Here is a 23600-nt window from a genome sequence, read left to right on the forward strand (position 1 = left end):
CAGGCCCCCTGTGCAGTGGCACAATTTGCAACTCCCCATGTTTACTCCTGCCCCTTCCACATTTACACAGCAGTCTGAATGGTGAATAACCATTGAATAAAAACTGTGAATATGTTCACACTCCTGCCAGTATTGGAGCTGGATGAAAAGTTACAGCCTGTGTAAAGAAACCCTTGTTTTCTTCTACCGGTATAGGTCCAGATTTGTGAAAAGGCAACCTAGGCCATGGCCAGCGTGATCACTAGAAGGCGCACCCAAACCTGCACAATATAGGGGGCTCCATCTCTAACATCTGGGAGCTGCTATGCCTGCCTGTGCAGCATGGAAGATCAGGGTTCTGATTGGATGCCACCAGGTGATCACAGGTAAGTCACCTGATTTGATTTCTCTCAGACCTGGCTTGGGATTCTGCATGGTCCCGCTTCAGTCACCCCATCTACACATTTGACATTCAGAACTGCTCACTGGTGCTGCCATTCATTTTCTATGGAGCTACAGCCAGGAGAATGAACATTTAGCGTCTCCTCTGAGGCAGCGGTTCCCTGGCATGAAGCGAACACACTGCAACCCTAGGAGCCTGCTTATGTTTCTTCATATAGCACCAACCTATGACATAGCGCTGTACACCACAGAGGTGATGACCCTGCACCTATATAACGGGAGGAGGAGGAGAGCCCCCTGCCCTCTCCAGCTTGCCATATATAAGGCGGTGAGCTGCCATGGAGCCGCCAGGTAACATTCACATTCTCCCCCAGTGTCCAAGGGGGTGACGTCACACACGGGGCGGGTCCGGCAGAGGGGGCGTGTCTTGCCCGGTGCTGGCGGGGAGGGCTTGTCTCAGGGAAGTGAAGGAGGGAACCTGCTGCTGATTCTGCTTCTCGCAGCGCTGCTCATGTAAAGCCTGCACAGAGCGATCTGTAAGGAGCAGCATCTTCCTCTAAGGACCCTGCTCTATAGCATCTTCTTCATTTCTCTATACAAAGCCTGCGGGGATATTGGTGTTGTTGTAGAGACATGCGTTCAATAAGGAAGAGGTGGACTATATGCACGATAAGCATCCTCCTGATCTTCTATAAAACCAAAGAGATCGCAAGGACTGATGAGCACCAGGATTCGCAACTCAATGGGTAAATGTGAAAGAAGGGGGGTGAATGTGTGTCTGTGTGAATGTTGCATGGCTCAGGTATTCCATGGCCAGGGGTTGGGGGGCTCCATGCATGCTGATCATATAGGAGAGACAACTTCTAGCACAAAGGATCTCTCCACACATGTACACAGCTGTTTCATTCCTCCTCTGCTTGTGATGTTGTGTCAGCTGTGTGATGAGGATTTCCTCTTTAGCAATCTTCTTACCCTGAGCAGAACTTGTCATTGTTCCTGGCTGCAGAGTAAATAGTTTTGCTTTGTGATGGGGGAAGCCTTTTAAAGACATTGGATTGCCATTTGGGCTGATTGTTTCATATCTGCACCCCCCAAATCTATTCCATGGGTTTTACAGGTGCAGGCGATTTTGTTTTAGGTGAATTTAAATTCAGTTTACTCATTTCGGTGCAACTTATACAGAAACCAATCACTGATCTTTATTCATTGCTCTGATTGCTGATTTACCAAAAGGCTATGTTTGATTGGCTGCTCTATTCCACTTGCTTTTTTGGTTCCTTGTTAAGTGAGGATTAATAACTTGTACAAAAAGTTCACATTTGTCTTTAAATTACTTTTGGAGAATACATACAACCAATATCTAAAAAGGAGTTTTTTACCAAAAGTAACTTGTCAAGGCATCAAAACTGTGTTCAGTTCAACCATTTAGGTTGAAGGATTATTTTGTAGCGTTTAAACTTCCCCTTTACGTCATTGGGTGGTTGATATTTTTGGCTGATTGATGCAGAATTAGTGAATTTTTATTGGTGCGTAAAAGATCGTTGTTGTTTTAATCGATGTTACCAAACACAATATTTTTTTTTATTATTATAACTTTGGACAGTTTATTATGTGTTTGTAGAATGTTCTTATCTTTCGTTGTGCCCGGTAGCTGAATGGTCCTGCCATAAAATAAGTACATTAGCTAAGTGCTGTCATTTTCCTTTAAACTTCAATGTGATATCAGAATAAAAGGTGAACATGAGGTAATCCTTATAAAAAATGGAAATAAAAAAAATTCTTAAATCAGAACACGCTTCTCTGGTTTCCGGGAGAGAAAGAAATAAAAGCATGATATGCCAAGCTAGGCACACACAGAGAAGAAGTAAAATATAGATGAGTATAAAAGAAGGTCAGAGGAGTCAAGAGGCTAAGAAACAGGGAGCTGGCACAAAAAAAGACAGGCACTTAGTGAATGGTTTAAAGGCAGACAAGAGAAATGGAGAAGCACAAAGCAGAGGGATCCTAACATGTAGACACAGACAAAGAAACATGCATAGGGAATGAGAGAAACAAAGACATGGAAAGCATAAATAAAAGCAGGCGATCCTTGGACATCTGTGCTCCATGTCATTTAAAGGGACAGATAAAACAGGTACAGGATGTGCCAGGGGACGGAGTGGGCAAGTGAGCCCAGAAACAGACTGGACCAGAAAGTGAACCCCTGTGAATGATAATGACTGAAATACACACACAGGGGAGGATGTAATCAGAGACCCATTGTGAAACCAAGAGAATCAATACTATCTGAAAGGGAAAGCAAGATAGGTGTGAGAAATGACAGTCAATGCTAGACTGTCAGTCATTCCAAGGCTCATTTATTGACCAATTTTTTGTATATGGAGACAGATGAGTGGCCCACTATAGAGAGCAAGCTGTGACAGTGATATTATCGGTACCCGGTATGAACCTGTACTTGCCTGTCTCCGGGACAAAGAGGGGGCTGGCATATCATGGGCTGAGCCTTATTCATGAACATGTAGCTGGTCAGTTATTAAGGAACCTCATGGAAGTGTCTGATAGGAGACTTACCCATTGAAACCAATAAAATGTTTAGTTTGGCTTAGAAAATGGAGGAGAATTGTGTGTTTATGATGCTTACTAGTAAATGTTTGTGATGTTAACGCTAAGGGGAATTGGTGGGTTTAAAGATGGTTCAGTGGTAGGAGGAGGTAACACCAAAAGAAACCCATCATTAGATCATGGTAGTGGAGCATAGATAGCATAGGACCTGAATCTGTATCTAATCCAGCACTGGAATCCTAGGAATTGTAGACACTGGGTATGGTAATGGGGCAATAATGGGAGTGGTATATATAAATATGGTTACTAGTAGTGTTGTTTAATAAAATAAAAATTAAAAAGAAGAATTGCAATTTCTAGCAAAGCACAGTTGTATTATGATGTGGTGTTTGTTATGTAAGTTGCACAACTGAAACCTATTAGGATGTATACAGTGTACTTGCTGTATGTCCTAAATTGCTCCAAAAATAAGATGACTTTTGGGATGTGATGTGACTGTATTATTGTATAGAGGAAGGTAAAAAAGAGAGTTACCAGTTTTTGGAGTATTCTGAAAGCTACTCAATATTGCAGTTCACAGTCCCACTAAGAACTTCTTTAAGGCTTAGCCATTCTTGAGAAGAGTTTAAACATCAAAACCAGGTAAATTGGTTTCTAGGTAACATGTTTTACCAACAAATGCTACAGAAAAAGTACTCCCATCTGCCCATCCAAATTCATATTTGTTAAAATTGTTGACAGCAGGACAAGAATTGAGGGTAAATCTCACCGTAGTATTTGTTTTATGGTTCCCTTTATGGGTGTTGATCATCCACTCAATGAACCACATTTCACAAAATTGTCCATTCTGTGCTTATAAAATACAGAGTGTTGGTAAGGTGCATTTGGGATGCTGTTAGGTATGAATGGAACCCCAACACACCAATGCATATCTTGCATGAATTGGGTTGATGTCCTGTCACATAGCATAATGTACTAGTGGATACAGGCTCAAATGGAGCCTTGGATTGATGAATCTGACATTAGTTACAATGCTTTGCTTTTGGCATGATGTGTGCTTTCAGTATTTTTGAATCTACCGAAATATATAGTCAATTATAGATAATTACTAGATAAAATATTTTGAGAACTGTAAATGGTTATTGAATGCCTTAAATAGTGCTCTCTTTTAAAATACAAAGCCATTATGTTGCCTATGACCCTTACTGTACTAAAGCACAGTTAACTCCCCACTGTACCATTTAAAGTACAATAGAACTACTGAACTACAGAAAAATCTGTAAATGTAACTGGTAAGTTGTATGTGGAGGTGACCATGGTGTAGTAATGTTTAGAAGGGTCACACATAGGATATGTAAGGTCCCTAAAAAAACAATCATGGTGGTGCTGTTTATGGGCCCCTTCTGTACAATCTAATTGTCCAGCTGTGTTTGGCTTCAATACTTTTAGCCACTGACCCAAAACAACTTTAAACCTACTGTCATGTTCTGTATCTGCATTTGTTTTCCAGGTAATTCCCAAAAATTATTAATGCCTTAGACCAGGAATCTCCCAGACCAGTTTCTTGAAAGAACATTATTTCAAACCACCCCCCTTCCCTGCCAATACTAGTCTGTGGAAAATGTTTCTTGTATGCAAAATAAGTTGAGGACCACTGACTTGGACAATTTGCCAGCCATGGCACTAGCAATAGCATCCATTGTATTTTTCTTAGCAAAGCTGAATTCTCAATTGAAAATCATATGAACAGTTTTATCATCCACAGTATTTATCAACCTGTCCATCCAGTCTTATTATTTAATACCCCTGCCATACAGCATACAAGAGTCAGAGACCTCACTTTTCTTAGCTGTGCTGCCAATTGGACATTAACTGTTATCTGGATGATAGATCTGTACAATGCATTGGAGAATATTTATCTTTTAGTGCTACCCATACCCTGCACACTATCGCGTCATTCTGTAGACTATAGGAAGCTAATATCAAGACAGATTTAGGTATTATTGGTAGTTATAATGAACAATACATTTAAATATGTTTTAGTTTTTTCCTAACTAGAGTGAATAGTAATTTATATCTTTAATGGAGCCCAAATAATTTATTAATAATTTTCTTTCAATGTCAAATTTAACCTGCAGGTGGCTTTATGTGAAAGTGAAAATAACCGCTCCTAGCCGGTTATAATGGACCAGCTGAAGAAGGGTGGTCAGGTGCCGCTTTCCCTTTAACCTAGAAAACCCCTACATATGCTTCATAGTCACAACTTCATACCCACCCATGTAAGGGGGCAGACATTCCTACTCCCCCAGTCCCATTGAGGTCTTTGTTAAAATAATCATGGTTGAGCACACAGTTCAGCTGACAACCCCTCTATTAATTAACTTCAGCTATTACAAAGCTGTGGGTTGAGACGGATTGGTTTCACTCCAAGTCTAAAGCTGTCTGTTGTTCTTATTCGTTTAACAATATTTACCGCTAAAGACCACAAATGCTCCAGCCATAAACCTATAGAGCCTCGGAGGGACATTAGCGTGTTTTATATAAAGCTTTCTATACTAAGCGCATTTTATTTTGCCGTTCTTGGAGTACAAGGTTTGGATGTCATCCAGGTTACTTGAGATATAATAATGCACATTTTACACATCCAGATTGAGAATATGGTAATTAGTACAACACTTCTGCCTTCCACAAAAGTAATTGGGGCCATATTATGCAACTATGTAGCATGCATATTTATCATGGCATTCATGTTTGCCTTTTTCAGAGGAAACATTATGTGATGTGTTTGTTTGTCCTGCACTAGAAAAGCACATCTGTGTCCTGCTGTAGGAAGTCTGCTCGACAAGCGTCATCTTTACTTTACAGCTAGAAATGACTAATAAGTGTCTCCATAATTACGGAACCAAAAAAGAAAGCCTGCTTACTAAAACTTGGCTCCGACTCAGCAATACAACTGATAAAATATTGCCATCTACAATTTAATATGAAATTGGTATTGTTACGGATTGGATAATGTAGAATGCTAATTATTTATGCCACTTCCTGCCAAAAAGAATTTGAAACTAATTAACTTTATTGTTTTGGGCCATGGAAGTTGGTTTTTCAATAATTCCACCTTGGCTCTGCTCTGTAGTCAATATATAAGTAATGGCGTACTTTTAATGTGCAGAGATGATGTGTTTATCTCAGCATTATTTAAAACCTTTTAAGTTAAAACATTAATGAGGTGGATTTTTAACTACAAAGACGTCTAGAACCATTAAGTCATGGAGGAAGGGTCAGATAAACACATGGCAGGCACATTAGGCTTATCTAAACCTGTCAGAATTGCTGTAAAGCAGAACTCTGGCCTTACTTTTAGGCTTGCCAAAATGCACAGGCTCCCCTCCTCTATAGAAATTGCCTACTCTGATTATACCACATACTGTGAGCTTCTAATAGTGTGCATTAGAAGCTGCAGCAGTTCAGATAGAGCCCCTTTATTTCAGTTCAGCATCATGTAGCTCTTTCCCACTTACACCCAACCTATTTCTGGCTATTTGTGCTGATTCTTCCTTCCCCTATCCATCCAACAACTACAAGAGGCTTATACCAAGACAAATTCAGGTAATTTTTACAAAAATGCATGCCAAGATGTAATAATGAATACAGAGCTACATTATTCGTATCTTTTACGTATGCCTGGTGGTTAGTTCCTAAATTGTATGTAAACATGTAAAATAATTAACATTTTTTAAATTTCTCTTTATGACTACATTGGGTCGATTCTTTCTCCACATCCTGACTACACGACCCATGAGAAATGCTTAGTGGGTTCCTAACCAGGACAGAAAGGCTCAGATGGAAAAAAACACAGACAATTCTAACTGTTCCTTATGTTACTAAAAGGAACTTGTTATTGTTGATAAGATTTCTTAACAGTGTCTGGACAGGAAGTGAGTGATAATCTACCTATTAAGTTTGCAAAAAATATGTTTTTGCCTTATCTAGGACTATGCTAAACCTTTTTTGGTTGTTTGCGGCGTCACATCCTAAATGCAAAGGCAAATTAGAGGATTCTTGTAGACATTGGTTACTGCATGACTGAATCTTCAGGCTTGGTTCAGACTGGTGGGTTTGGCATATGGTTTTAAGTGTTTTTACAGCTTTACAAAATCCTAAAACCACGTGCAACAATGGTCATCATTAAAATGAATGGATTAATACATCTCTTTTATTACAGGCGTTTTCAGGCAGTAACATCTGCAAGCTATCTGCGGGTGTTTTTTCAGACAAAAGGGCTAGATTCAGACCTACCTTGGGATCAAGTGATCCCACGTTGCTTACAGCACTAAAAATGCAGCTCTAGTTTTTAAAGAATCATTGTCTGCACATTCAACAACTGGCATTGCAACAGCAGCGGTACTAGCGGAGCGCTGCTGCCCCTATTCATTCTCAATGGGGCTGCTATCAGAAGAAGCTCCCCCCTGGCATGAGGAAGTGGAAAACACATTGCAACTTCATGGCCAGTGTGGGGATAGATATAATGTATTATCCAGGGGAGGGTTTACTTCCCAACCACCTCCATAAACTTGAACTAAACTGCTTATATGGATGTTTGTAAGTGTTTTTTGCAGGCTTTTTAAGGCATTTTGACACCTGAAAATTGCTTCCTTTTTAAAAGTTCATCTTACCATGAAAAAAACAACAACTTTGCATTAAAAACTTTTGCAAAAATCTGTACAGGTGTTAGCAAACACCTTCACAAGCACTTACAAATGCCTGCAAAATACACAGATTTTTACATGAAACCGCTCCTCGGAGCCTAGCTGTGGCCAGTATGTGGTAGTAGATGCCCGGTGCGGTAAATGCCACTGAAAAAAACACTAATCGGAACATTGCCGTAGATTTCACATACATAGGTCTAAAGGAGTCTCAAGGATATTGCATGTAAGGGTTAAAAAAATGAAGAATCTCAGTTGACTTTTAAGATGTAAAACATATGTGGCACTGATTCTCTGTTCTATGGTGATGGATTTTGGCAGGAAAAAAAAAGATTATGGGAAAACTCCAAGACTGTTTTTCACACAGCCAAAGTTGAGTTGTCCTAATATACTGTATGTAATATTGGCCATTGTCCAGCCTGAAGCTGGAATTGTAGTGACATTTGAAGAAAGTATTTGATCATTAATATTTCTAAATAAAAGGATCATTAAGACTCCAAATTTTTCATAATCAAAAGTATGTAATTTATTCTCTACATCTTTAAACAGCCATAAAAGTTATTATAAAATCAAACCTTTCTAAGAGAAAACATTTCTATATACACACCTAGTTGCAGAATTGCCTTGGAACATCCGCTTAGGACCAATCAAATGGACACCCAAGGAGGGAACTATAATCTTCTCATGTTCTTCTGTTGGTCTGGGGGTGGGTGGCCAGGGCTTTCTGTCAAATATGTAACCCCACCAATACCCGCTGCATGCACTGTGATTGTGGGACAGGGACAGGCGTAGGGAAGAAGGGTTCACAGAGTCACTTTCTGCCTTGTTAATTCAGACTCGAATGAAGGGCAGGAAGAAAGATTTTCTTTTGAGTTGCACCACATATGGACCTAAACTGACAAAACAAAAAATCACCCGGAGGTAGTACTAATTTACAAAGGAGACTTGCAATGTCTCTTTTGTCAGAAAACTAACTCCCTGGCTCTTGGTGGCTTTTTGTTTCTGCTCTAAACTACACGGTGCATGTGCCATTAAGTTTAAAGCTCGGCTTTGCATGTGGAATTTTGGAACTTATCTAAAGCAATATTTTATAAAGGCTCCCTTTGCCCTCTTGTGAAAAATATAGCCAAAATCTAGCAAAATCTTTTTTACTTGTTTTGGAGAAAGCAAGAAAGCTTGTTTTACTAAACAAGAAGTACAGTACAGGTAAAATTCCTGCCAGATTTATATTTCTGTCTGTGACTTTGAAGCAAAATTTTCCTTATTTCCTGTGTATTGAAACCATTGTTAAAATCACAACTAAGATAGTTTGTCACAATATTGGGACTAAGATGGCTTGTCACAGTATTGGGGCTTAGTTGGCTTGTCACAGAATTGGGGTCAAGAAGGCTAGGCACATTAGTGGGGGATAGATGGCCTGGCACAATGGTGAAATTAAGATGGCTTGTCACGGTATTGGAACTAAGGTTGCTTGATAGAATTATGGGACTAAGATGGCTTGGCAAAGTATTAGGAGTAAAATAGCTTGGCACAATATTGGATCTATAATGGTTTGGCACAGTATTAGGACTAAGATTGCTTGATAGTATAGTGGGACCAAAATGTTTTGGCAAAGTATTAGGACTAAAATATCTTGATACATTATTGGGACTAAGATGACTTGGCATAGTAGTGGGGCTTAGATGTCCTGGCACAATGTTGCGACTAAAATGGCTTGGCACATTAGTGGGGCTTAGATGGCTTGGCACAATGGTTAGACTAAAATGATTTGTCATTGTATGGGGACTAAATGGTTTCATAGAATAGTGGGACTAATATGATATGGCAACGTATGGAGTAGTAGGACTAAAATAGCATGGCATAATTTCAGAATTTAGATGGTTTGGCACAGTATTGTGTGGGAGGTAGCTGCACAGAATGTTATATTTTGTTGGTTGAGCTATTAAAGCTCTTAGAATTTCATACAAGTCTTTTTTTTCTATTGGAGAATGTAATAGTATGGGGGGCATTGTTCAGTTTTGTAACATATTTCAGTTCTGCTTTAAATTACTTGTTTTGCAGACATATACCTTATTGGCTTCTATCTTTTTTACTTTTAATTATTTCAGACATTCTGTTTACTAGAACACATGCTGATCTTCAAGTATATTCACAGTTAATTTGCCCATCTGTAATCCACATTAATAATACATAAGTAAATATAGATTTGTATTAAAATATAAGTTGAGTTCATAATTTAAAAACTCTGTATGGGTTCTTCCTCACTCCTTGTATCTATTATACTCCCACACAGACCTCAGATGCAGCATGGACACACTCCCTACGGCTTGGATCTTTGCCGGGAACTGTTTGCAACTATTTGTTCTCTGGGTAAATGTGCTGCAGTGAATGGGATTGGCTACATGTGATAAAGAAATAAGTAGGAGTGCTAGCAAAGCTCTCACATCTGTCTTTATAAAACCTAAAGTCATGTCTGTGCACTGTAACACAAGAATAGTTTTTAAAACATCACATTAAAGTAAAAAAAAAACAAAAAACATATTTTTATTATGATGCATTTCTATTTCCTGTTGCCCTAAAAAGATTTGTTCAATTAGACCCATAAATACCTTATGTCCTTTGCAAAGAACTGTGTTCTTATGCTTATGGCTACAATCCATGCTCTTCTTAGAATGCATTCCATTGTAGCCACTTCATTGTGCTGTGGAGTGTAAACACCCACATCTATCATATGCAAAAGGAACCAAAGCAGATGTAGTTTCTTTTAGACAAGAAGGTAGCTTTGGAGCCACTCAACTTCCATCCAGTGTTCAGCCAGAAATAGCAAGAGCCACCATCAGTATGTAGAATGACTTTATAAGTAGAGTATAACATAAAAACATTTAAAAACAATATATATAGATATATGTATATAGTTTGCCGCTTTGCATTATTTTAATGGACTGTGACTTTAGATGGGTTTTACGGCAGACCTCAAACTCCTAGTCACTAGGAGGTTTACTTAAATGATAAAATACATATATACAGTGTCTCTTGTCAAATAAAAATTAAGCCTTAGCTCCTGGTGGCTTTTAGCTCTAGTCTGTACTGTGCATGAACCATAAAGTGTAGAGCTCAGCTCTGTGTGTGGTGATGCCACACACAAAGCCAGCCGCAGAAGACAATGCACTTCTGCACATGCATCACTTAAAAACAAACCTTTATTCATCACTAAACATCACAAAGGAGATTCATTTTAGAATGGTGAGTCGAGTGGTGAGTTTTTTGAGTAAAGAATCTTTACAGATTTTCTGCTTTCTAATGAAAACAACCAGCAGGTGTTTCTAAGTTGTTAGAAACTGGACTCTAGAGTTGCTTTTTTGGTGGTTTTGGTGGATGACAATTGAGAATTTAGTGATGACATGCAGCTGACGATGTTAAGGATGGCTTTTTTTTAACTCATTTACTGAATGTAAATGGTTTAATGTCTATAGCCTAGGCATAGGTGCCCTTTGATTTGATTTGCAATGCAAACTTGTATTACATAAAGCATCTGGTTTAAAGAGCAATAGCATTGGAGAATGGAATGAAGAAGACCAGGATGGCCATGTAACTCTATTTATTATTTCTCCCCAATTTATTATAAAAAAAACTTCATATAAACTTCTTTGGCTCATAACTCTGCTAATAATCTGCTAATGGCTGCTTTCAACCTGCAATGGCTCTTTTTGATCAACCAGTCTGTTTTTTTCCTGACAGTCACACAAATCTTGTTAGCAGTTAGCAATAAAATATAAACTAATGTTTTAATTTCCTTTCCCTATAACCAATGGATGGGGGGATATAATTGTACCAACATAGGTATGGCCCCACTCTTTGCAAAAGTGCAGAAGCTGTTTTATTTCAGTTTGCAAATATCTTGTGATTCCAGTATGCATATTTAAGTGTTGGCTTTCCTACCAGTAATCATGATGATTCCATTCAGATTAGGTCTGCACTAGCACTTAGCTTCCTTCAAGGGATAGATGCCAGCAGGGTGGCTTGTTAGTAAGTGCTTGTACTTTGTGTGTACTATGTATTTCTTCTAGTTCTCCATCTTTATTAAATCTGGCAATTGTATGTTATAATTCCCACTGTGTTTGTTTTGACAGTCACTTTCTGCATATTCTGACATTCCCGTGCAATGTACAGTTTGCTAGCAGGCAGAAATTGCACTTGTTGGCTGGTACTTCAAGTGTTTTAAAGAAATTTCTTAGTTCATACCCTTTTCTAAGTTAGTGGAACAGTGTGGGCAGCACCATTGCAGTACTATACAGTGGGGAGGACAGGTCATAGCTGCACAGTCCACCCTACTACAATACTGTTTTCCACCTAAGTGTGTTATTTCTGGCTGTTGGTAGCATTTATTCTCGCCCCCCCCCCCCCCCCCCCCCCCAAAAAAAAAAAAAAAACATGAGGCACAAAAGGTGCCTCAACAGTATCCGGCACAACAGCAGCACCATCACATTTGTAAACCATTTTAGGGTCACTTTTTGATTCGGACATAGAAAGTTTGATTGCAAGAAGAATATATATTTGTTCTGCCTACATAATAATGTTTCACCCAAATTATTTGCCCACAAGATTCTCCTACAGAATTACTGCAAAATATTTACAATTTACCATTAGTGTACCCTTGAGAATCTAATAAGATTCCCCCAGCACATTTTGCATAACACCTAGAGTGAATTTTGGTAAAAATGCTGGGTAGATCCTTTTGAAACTAATTTGTGTAAATCGTACCCCTGAATCCTTGAAAACCCCCCTAGTTTCATAACTGTCTTTCCATTACTTATCTGCCCCTACTTTCTCAATACTTGTTTCTTGTGTCAAGTAGACATCTTTTTAAAGCCACGTACTTCTTTAGGATACAATCTGCCTTTTAGGCCACCCTGACTGGGTGAAGATGAAGATGTAAGCTCACTGCAACATAGGAGCTCTTATATCCTCATCTTTGGTGGCCTCTCCTAGGGCTTTCAGCTCTTTGGTATAAGACATATCCAGGAGTGTCAGATATCTGCTGCCTCCTTTCCCACCAGGCTCCATGGTTCTATCCTCTGCTCCTACAACAAAAGGGAACTCCTATACTACATTCTCTGGTCATCTCTTCTAAAATATTTTCTCCCCAAAATATTTTTAGCTGGGTGGGAAGAAGCTGTAGGTGAGTGGTGTACTTGGCTAAAAGGGGCTGGGTGGATCACTGCCTGCACCACTTCTTATATTACCTTCTTTGGCAGCTTTTTCTAAAGGTTTGAACTTTTTGGCATTTAGCATTTCCAAGATAATCATATGACTGTGCCCCCCCTACCAGGCTCCATGGTTTCATCATCTACTCCTACACATATCAGAAGTGATGTGGGGAGTTGATAATCTTCCCCTCAGGCACGTTGTCTTGGTGTCACCTTTGATTCTGCCCTCTTATTTACCATCTATATTCAGAACATTTCCAGGTCCTGTTACTTTCACCTACGCAAAATCTCCAAAATCCTCCCCTACCTGTCCCCAGAGACCACCGAACTCCTTGTACATGCTCTTATCATCTCTTGTCTGGACTACTGTAACCTCCTCCTCTCGGATATTCCACTAACCCGACTCTCTCCTCTACAATCTATTTTGAATGCTGCAGCCAGACTCATCCATCCTTCCCACCACTCCTCTTCTGCTGCATCTTTTTGTATTTCTCTTCATTGGCTTCCATTTCACCTTAGAATCAAATTCAAGCTCCTGTGCTTTGCCTTCAAATCCCTCCACAGTTCTTGTCCTACTTACTTTGTAGTTCTCCTCATTGGCTTCCATTTCACCTTAGAATCAAATTCAAGCTCCTGTGCTTTGCCTTCAAATCCCTCCACAGTTCTTGTCCTACTTACCTTTCTGACCTGATAGAAAAATAGACCCGCAGATGCTCTCTCCGCTCCTCCAATGACCTACAACTGACTTCCTCACTCATAACCTCATCACACGCACGGCTCAAAGACTTCTCTAGAGCTGCCCTAACTCTATGGAATGGTCTTCCTCATCCTATTCTGCTTACTCCTACTTTCTGCTCATTTAAAAGAGCACTCAAAACCCATTTTTTCAAACTTGCCTACCCATCCACTTCTGTCTTTTGAAACCATCACTACTTCCCTCCAATACATTTGTCCCCTCCTATTGTGTGAGACTTCCCCCACCTCCTAGATTGTAATCTGCTTGGGGCAGGGTCCTCTCCTCCTGTATCACTGTCTGTATTCGTCTGTCATTTGCAACCCCTATTTAATGTACAGCGCTGCGTTATATGTTGGCGCTATATAAATCCTGTTTATTATTAATAATAATAATGTAGCCTATTTATAATTTTTTTTCAAATACACACAACTTTTACCCAAGATTTACTTTTTTATTCCAGTTGAAACCAGTCAAACCATCAGATTAAAAGTTGTGTGACTCTTTTGTGAAATAAAAGTATATGTCTCTGCAGATTTTTGCAACATGTTGTATCATTTATTATAATTTTTTTATTCAGCAATGCAGCAAGTCCATGGAAGTGACAATGACCTTTTTCTTGCTTTTCATCCTATTTCAAAAAGCTAGGTGTGTCTTACATCTGTTAGCAAAGGGTTAATATTATTAGGAAATCTGTTACATAGTAATCAAATTAGTTTTGTTTGCAACTTGTACCAGAATTCAAAAAGTCAGTATATTCTGCCTAAAAGCTACCAGCCTAGCCTGTTACTTTTCCCTGTTTCTGACAAGAAAATTGCAGAGAGGTTTCAATTATGCGCTTTTTATTGGTGCACTCCAGTACACATTAGTAATTTATGTTCACATATTGAATCATGCTTTATGTGAATATTATGCACCTCTAATAAATTACAGCTGCTGATGAAGTAGCTTTTTTCAGTAATAGTAAGAGGACAAATTGGATGAATTGCTTTTGCAAATGCATTTACTGTGCTCAGCTTATGTTTTCAATGTACCCCCACTTAAGAATATTTGTCTCTTAAGTATATTACTTAAACGGAAAACATAGGAATTCAGACTACGTGCCAAATGTGTATTTTCTAATTACAAGGTACCAAATTAATTATATTCTACGTTTTGCACTTCATTACTTTATTTAGGATTGGATACAACAAGTCTCTTCTGCATAACTCCCAGGAGTCCCAGTTTTAGCAAGATTTGTCCTATTAAGTCCTGAAAGAGTTGTGTTTGTCAGGAAGATGTATTCTATCCGCTCTTAGTGTTGGTGAAGACAGAGGTATAGAAATTTAAAGTAGGACTGAGTGTGTGAAGTATTGTATAACGGATGCTTCTGTTGATAGACGGTGGCTTTGTACTGATGATGACTAATACTGGTATCAAAAGATCTTCATGAGATAACAATAAATGAACACTGTTTGCTTTTCATGTGCACCAATAAAAGGCACAGTTTCCTTTTGTTTTATAATGTTTTAGTATGATTTTTATGTATTGAATGGTTTAGTTGCCATAGCACATTGCATTTCTTTGGTCCAGGGCTGTTAATAGTTCAGACTCCCCTAGCAGAGGAGTTCTACTTACATTGCTCAATGAACTCTAAAAGCAGCAGGTGAGAGGACATACCAGAATATTACTGCCAATAGTACATTATGTTTTGCATATATCACCAGCCACTATTTATAATGACACTGAAATTAAAAAGACCTTGTATTCAAACTAGTTATTTTAGTAATAGCTTTACCAAAGGATTATATATGCATTTTATGTACCCATCAAAGCCTTTTTTGTGAGACTGCTACTAGGGACCACCATGTTGAATGTGATGTCAGCAGGCCAAGTCTACGCAGATCTGTTCTTCAGGAGAGACCTTAGAACTGTCAAACCTCAGGCTTTCTCCAGAGGTTGCAAGGGGTTCTTTGAGCTTTGCCATGTGATGGAGACCTTATAGATTAGTGGCCACTGCAGCTTGACAAAGTCAGTAGCATGACATCAAAACTCTTTTTAGCTATCTGTAAGAGGGGCATACTTTCCACTGACCACCAATGTAAGGTATATGTTTTTCCATCAATGTCCTATGGTTACTCAAGACCTAAAATATATTTCAATGGTTCTTTACAAGGGGTACCCTGGCTGCTACCAAAAAGGTTAGGTAGGAATATTTAATTGCACAGCGCTGCGTATTATGTTGGCACCATACAAATAATGTCTAATATTAGGAAGGGGACGCATTGTTCATTGTTCACAAGTTCATAGACACATTGTAGGTTAATAAAGAATTGTTTAATTATTAATTTAACAATTAATAACACAGTATTTATATAGCGTCAGCATATTATGCAGCACTTTACAATGTCTATAGTCATGGCACTAGCTGCCCCTCAAAGGAGCTCACAATCTAATGCCCTTATCTCCTTTTATTATAGCCTAAGTATAATACAAAACATATTATACATTATTATATAATATTACACATTATAATATTATAAGATGAGATTTCTGCAAGCAACACATTTCATCACTTTATAACTTTAATTCTTACTTATGTATAACTTTTGACTGAATGTCATACAGGATGCCTAAATCTTGGTAAAAGACTCACATTTTCATTTAAAACTTCAGTCTATTTAAATGTTGTTTACATTTTTATGCTAAACTAAATGGAATCTACCAGCCGTACTGAACCTTTTTACTTTAGTGGAACATTTTAAAATAACAGTCAGATCTCAGGAAAAGCTTTTCTAATTAGGCTGTATCTACAAAAACTATCTACAATGGTTTAGTAGCATGAAGAGTAATTTGTAAGTATGTATGCAAGGGGCATTGCAGCATTGTCATGGCCAAGTCACAAGCCAGTGGCTTGTATATCAGGTATGTGTCTGCACATAAAATTGAGTTTTCGTTGAGCAGATGAGCACAGGCAGCAATTGAAATAATCACATTTATAATTGTTTATAATTATTTTGATAATATCACATTTATAATTATATTTTTATTAAATCAGCTAATCTGCAGGTTAATGGCCCTCCCAAGTTCAGAAAAAAATGGTAACAATTCCTAACTGGAGTTTTAATCTGCTTTGTCATGAAAGTTCTTTTTTCACTCTACAGTTCTTTCATTAACTCTCTGTTCTCCAGTAAAAATTATTTGTTTTTGTTAACATTGAGTGATGCTTATAAAGTAACTTCCTCAATGGCAGTCATGTAGCTTTGTTTCCTCAAATACTTCTGAAACCATTGTGTGCATTAGTCACTTTTAAAAAACATAGGCAGTGTAGTTTTAGAGTCATAATGAACTTTTCCAAAAGTTCTTTAAGTAACTCAACCCAAAATTAAGTAAATAATTTATTGATTCTGACATTTGAAAAGGACCCTGACACAGCATCTAAGGTGGATGGAACATCTCCAAGTCAGCCCAATAATACTTTTAAGATCTAACTGCTAACAATAACTGTTACTGTATATACTCAAATAGAAACTGATCTGAATATAATTTTTTTGTATACTTTTGAGTTGGCTAGAATAGGTCACTTGCTCCTAAAATATGTTTTGTATATTATTGCTGGACACCAATAAATTGCATGTCCTCATATAAAGTATGTAACAAACTTTAGTCTCTTGTCTCTGACACGAGTCTGACAGGAGTTTGTTACACACTTTACTTGAGGATCTAGCTCCTTCTGCTGGTGGAACACAAGTATTTTGAGGAAAAAAATGTAAATACAGTACTTGTCAAGTATCAAGAAAAATAGTTGTATTTCATAAATATAAATGCTTCTCTAGTATGAGGACATTTCAAAAGGGAGCCCCATTTTAGTTAAGGATTGTGCCCTAATTAAAGGTGTGAATTGTGCCCTGACTTCGTTTCTCTGAAACAACTTCCCCAATAACATTTCTTATTTTCATTTCTATAGCCAAACTTTATATAATAGCCAATAATATTCAAGTATGTTCCGAAAAAAAAAAGTTTTTTGCAAGTTGTTATTTTACTGCTTCTTCTTATAACTGCAGGTTTCAAAACCATTTTCAGGGTGACAAAGGGCAGAACCAAAAATCAAAAATTAACTTAATTTCATTAGCTATGTTATGAGGTGTTTGTGTTGTTTTTCATTTTCACCAAATGTGGTGCTGTGAATTATGTACAAACTGCTCCACTTTGGTCTCATCGGTCCAAAAGTCAGTGTTCTAGAAAACTTATGATTTGTATAAATGCAACTTTGCAAAGCCAAATCATGCTTCCATATTCTTTTTTGAGAAAAGACCCTTTCAGCTGTTAGCTGTCTTGAATGCTTTCCATTGGTGAATTATCTCTCTCACTGTAAAACAATAAACTTTCAATTAGTTGTAAATGGCCCATAACTCTTCCCAGATTGATGGTTAGCTACATTTGCTTTTTTTGGATCATTGCTGATGCCTTTTCTCTTTAGCATTGTGTTAACACACACCTGAATGCTGTAGACCACAACTGAATGCTCTAGACCAGGTTTCTACTTACCTTTTAATTTCATATGGAGTGTTAGGTGTGTACTTATTTTTTTTTAACACACGGCTTTAGTATTTTGGCCTAGTATTTGGCATGTAAGTAATCACATGGTATACTATGTAATGTATTGTTGTTCATCTGAAATTGTATTTACCTAATTTTATGAGCTGCAAAAAAGGAGGCAATTTTGTATTATGTCCTGATATGCAAAACATTAGAAATGAAAGCGTGTGTCTTTTCTTTTGCTCATATCTGTATTACTAGTCTAGTTCTTTAGGAATTAAAGCCCTACTATGACCAGGCAATAAACTAGTACAGGGTTGGTCAAGACAATATCATATTAGGGCCTTGAATAAAATATATAACTGTAAATTTCCAAATTTTGTAGTAGGAAATTGTAAATTCAACATCAGTTTTTTAATCTATGTTGCTTTGAGTGGTTTACTGTTCTGAACTGTAAACACATATTAAAGGAGGAGGAAATCACTTCAAAATAATGGAAATCCCCTGTTAGTCAATGAAACAAATATCCCCACTGGAAGATTTACTTTCTGTTTTGAAAGTTTTTCCTTACTGTTGTTTCCTGTAACAGTGGTCACCAGAAAAACTAAAGAGACTAAACTTATCTAGAGCAGACATAGGTGGCAAAAAAGAACCTGCCGTCGAGTTGGGCCGAAAAGTCTGAGTAGAGCAACCTCCAATTTGTAAGTGACCCCCAAGAGTTGACTGGCACTTTACAGCAGTCTTGGATTAGAAAGCAGAGAGTGCCTAATCTTCCCTGCTTGACAGAAAATATAGCAAGCCTTTTGTTTCAGGCAGTCATTATAGTTACTGGTGAATAAATATAGCAATGCTTTATATAAATCTGTGCCAAAGGCCTACTGCCAGTATTGTTATCACTGTGTCACATAATTTAGAGGTGAGCCTCTGATGTAAAAAGTTAAATTGAAAGATTATACCGTATTCATACAGTTGATAATATTAACATATAAGTGGAAAGACTTATTTCTGTCACAGTAGACTGTGGTTCTGATCATAGATGTTTAACCAGGGACACAGAGAAAGGAGTAGTAGTTAGTTTATTAAGTTTTGTTGTATGTTCTTTAATAACAAAAAAACCTTCAATTTCAGTTCCTGCTTACCCTCACAAATACCATATTTTATTTTATATTGTGTGTGCTGATGTACTGATGGATTAATGTACTGTTGAGTAGTTGAAAGATTCTGAGAAAACACGGGTTAATGTACTGAGTGCACCGCAAAGTATTAATTTTGTGTAAATGTATATAAAATGTATTGTGCTTTCACTTTGTACTAGTATGTGTTATTGTGATCAGGGAGGTACCCAGCTAACAGTAAAAGGCTGCTTTGTTTATTTTACATGGGCTGGCAGGATGGTGATTTGTACAATTACCACACAATTGGAGCGTGCCTGCTGTTTACCATAGGATCCAGCCCTAAGGAGCATTCATGCTCTGTTCCACCCACCAGAACTATTAATTAACTCTCTGTGAAAAAAAGTAATGAGGTTAGCAATTTTTCGACACAAGAACATGTCCAGAAAGCCTGAAAGGAGTTTCTGTAATCCTCAGGAGCACTTTGAAGCCAATTGAAATATTTATTTGCATTTATATATATTTTACGCAGCACCTTACAAAGCCCATAGTAAAATCTAGCTGTCACTCAGAGGGGTTCACAATCTAATTTCCTAAACATATTCACACAAAGTTGATTAACCTATCTGGCATGTTTTTTGGAATGTGGGAGGAAACCAGGTTGCCTGGAGCAAACCCACGGAAAACATACAAACTCCTTAGATAATGTCTTAGACGCAATGCTGACCTGGGACCTAGTGCTGCAAAAGCAAGAGTATTATCACTGAACCAGCCGTTCCCCTCCTCACAACTAAAACAAGTTCCCTTTTGCTTTGCCCATTGGCGCCAATAACTGCAATGCATATAGTCAAAATAAAAATTTAAATTTGCCAATTTTCTCATAAATATGTGGCAATGAAAACTATCTTATTGTGCAGCATATGGGGGAATGGCTAGAGCAGGGGTCGGCAAACTCCGGTCTTTAGGCCAGATACGGCCTAACAGGTAGTTTGGTCTGGCCGAACACCCCCTGGTTGATCTGGCCAAATCCTGGCTGGCAAGCTGTGGCCAAGCTGAAACAAACTACTAGAGCCGGAGCCTCATGCGGCTCTTGAGCCTCCGCGTGGTGGCGTTCCTGGTGGGGGGTGGAGAAATTAGTGGCGGAACTCGACAGAGAGTCCAGCCTTGTGTGCTCCTGCCTACCCCTGAAATGGCCTAGTGACCAAAAAAGAAACACAATGGCTGGAGAAAACATAACCATTTTACCCCAGAGAGAGCTGTGTCTATAATTTTTAACATTTCATCCTATTCCATTATCAGGTAATCACCAAAAATGTTATTTTTGTTTTTAGGAATAGGCAGGTTTATTGTTCCAGTAGCTCCTTATTTATTTTATAATTTCCCCATAGCCGAGTTCTCAGCGTCTTCCATATGTAATAATCTTGATAGTAGAGAATAATGTTTCACACTGCAGCATTTTTCTTTTCTTTCTTTTTTTTTGTATCATGAATACAGGAAAGGAAAAGCAACTTAGCGATATATTTTAGTATGAGTTATTGTGATAAAATATGTACAATGCTCTACAGGCACTTTCACTTAGATCAGGCAGTAATGTCATGTCTATGAACATTCATATAACACTAGCTGAATGTGAGACAATCTTATGAACTACTAAACTAAAAAGTGACTTCAGGAAAGTGTTTGTTGTCCTCCTCCCTTTCCTCTTTTCATTGGCTACAAGATGGATTCTGATGTTTATGAAAAAACCCTGGATTAAGGAAGTTCATGGGTAAAGTTCAGGGTCAGTTGAATTATCCGTGAGCATCCAACCACCTACTAAAAGTTTGGACACCATAAACCAATCTATTATTGCAAACTAATCTAATGCATTAACAGTATTTGTGGACATTTGAACTAATTAGCTTATGTATATGTCATTTCAGAGATGGGGAGCTTACTCTAAGCAGACTGATTGTAAACAGTTCTGATAAAATCTTAAGAAAAGAAGTCTTTCCCCAATCTGGAGCCGGCTGGAAGATCAATTCTTCACTAGCTCTTGAGATACGGTGAGTACGCCATTCTGTAACTTCACCACCACTGTTCATTGATCATTTAAGTGGTTACATATATTTTGGTTTAGGAAGGATTGTAATTAAGAGAAAATGAGAAAACTGTTTCTAAATATGTGTTTTAAATTTGTGTGTGTGTTGGAACTCAGCAATTAGCTACCACCTAGCTTTGGCTTGCTTTAAAATTGCTGGCATTTTGCAGCTGAGTAGTTCCCTGTTGGAATGGACAAAGGCACTGAATCATTTTGTATGTTGCAGTATGTGGAGTAAATACATAGCTCAGAAGGGAGGACCCCAATATGTTAAAAAACTCACTTAAAAATAAATTGTGAAAATGCCAAATAATCATCTTCATCTAAAATGATGTCATTTCATCAATCTGATCTGCTTCAAATTTTTAAAGATGCAGCCTAGGAGAACAGTTTTTTTTTACAGAAACCTTAAATTGATAATGCAATACTCTCACCTGAAATTGTTAGAATTTTTGCCCCTGCAGTACAATAGAGCTCAGCGTAGATGCCAGAAGGCAGCTTCTAAACCCTTGCATGTGCAACTTTATAAGTGGAATATGGTTAAAACTTTATAATCTAGTGTTGAGTAGGGTAATATTATAAAGAATTTAATTAGGCAATGACCCAGGATTCTCATATACGCCATTACCATCCCATTGTAAGATGTCACAATAAGGGAAGGATGCCACCTGTGAACTTTGTATTAGTGTTTGCAATTGGTAGACAATATCCCTTAGTATTCTAGAAATAATTTTACAGCATCATGCTTTTAAAGGTGGTTTATAGTGAAATAATTGATTTTTAAGACATTATTACATCTGAAATATTGGGCCGGTGAGAGTACGATAAGTCATCTTGGGAAATGTCATAAAAATAAGATTCTAAAGCTGGTCCACCAGATAACCAAGAGATGTCTGGTAATGCTAGTAGTTAAAGCTATAAAGTTAGGGAGATTGCAGTATGTTTGGTTTAACTTTGTGCAACTGCTGAACCAGAAGAACAATGATATATGGCTTTATAACACTCTTTATTAAAGGCTTTAGGTATTAAGGTCAAGGTGTGCTGAAGAGTGTACAGAGATTTAGAGCATATATAGCAATATAGCAATATAATTTTAATTAAATTTATCCTACCTATTACATTAAGAGGAAAGTTTTACCAAGCATGTAATTTAGTTTAACAAAAGCCATTAGCATTAAAGGAAAGTATAAAATAACCAGAAAGTGTGTTATTAAAATACATAAATATATAAAATAGATGATTGCGCAGAAGGGAGAATGCAAGAAACAATGCAACTTGAAGAGTAGCTAAACAATACTTGATTGATTTTTGCAATTAATTTACTGTTTGGAAAGGATACAATTAATCTATCAGGACTGTTGTGTGCCTAAATGAAGGAGTCTCTAAGGAAGGGTCTGAGAATATTAGAATACAGTTCTATTTTTTTAACCCTAGTTGTAGGCCTATGGTTTTCATGTTCCAGTTATATTTCAAAAACTGGGGCTAAGACAAAAAACTATGGAACACGCCAACTTGCGTTTCCATGCAAAATACCAGTTAATAGGATATAGGTCCAATTGAAGTCACTCCCCACTGCCCCATCTGCTCCCTATATAGGTGGCTGCTGGTGAGATGTCATGGAAGTGTTCACTGCGAACACAGTTTTTATGAGTAAAACACACGCTATTCTGACTTCAACCTCATTCCGAACAATCTCTAATTGGAATTTTGTTTTTCCTTTCTCCTAATATCTGGAAATTATTTAAATATATATTTTTTATTAAAATCTTTTTATAATAATGAAAAGGGGTTTATACCTTTATGTTGTAAGTGCATCTATTGTCCTAAATATTTGAAAACATAAAGATCACACCCAGTTAATGTTAAGCATGAGCAGTATAATATATATACCATTTTGGGGCTCCAATTACAGTCTTTTCAGATTGATATCTTAGAAATCTATAGACAAATCCTGCTGTTTTAAAACTTGTCCTGTAATGTGATATACCATAATACATTTTCTTGTTGTGTTTAACAAAATAAAGATATTCCTGAACTGTAATAGTTTTACAATAATGAGCCTAAACTGAAAATGAACTTCAGTTAAATTGACATCACTTCTTGAACTTCCAGAGCACTTTATTATAGCCTGAATCAGCCAGCATCCACAATTTGAGTGGGCTTTTATAGCAATTATTTTAAAAATCACTGAAGAGGATATGAGGGATAGGAACAGCAATAATAGAAAACTATATTGAAAAAAAAGGTTCACGAGTTAGGGAAAACCAATTTTGCACTGCAGAAATTCCTAAAGCTTTACAAGGG

At 37.6% G+C, this 23600-nt stretch overlaps 1 protein-coding gene across 1 annotated transcript in view; it reads left to right on the forward strand.

Moving 5' to 3' along the window:
• Positions 1 to 844: 844 nt before the first annotated feature.
• ST8SIA4 (ST8 alpha-N-acetyl-neuraminide alpha-2,8-sialyltransferase 4) overlaps positions 845 to 23600 on the forward strand; it is a 94621-nt gene continuing 71865 nt past the window's right edge. The window contains exons 1-2 of the mRNA XM_072416124.1: positions 845 to 1127; positions 21139 to 21261. Coding sequence (XP_072272225.1) covers positions 1015 to 1127; positions 21139 to 21261 — 236 coding nt within the window. The 5' untranslated portion in view covers positions 845 to 1014. The remainder of the gene's footprint in view (positions 1128 to 21138; positions 21262 to 23600) is intronic.

This window comes from Pyxicephalus adspersus, chromosome 6 (assembly GCF_032062135.1).
Source record: "Pyxicephalus adspersus chromosome 6, UCB_Pads_2.0, whole genome shotgun sequence".
Lineage (NCBI taxonomy): Eukaryota > Metazoa > Chordata > Amphibia > Anura > Pyxicephalidae > Pyxicephalus > Pyxicephalus adspersus.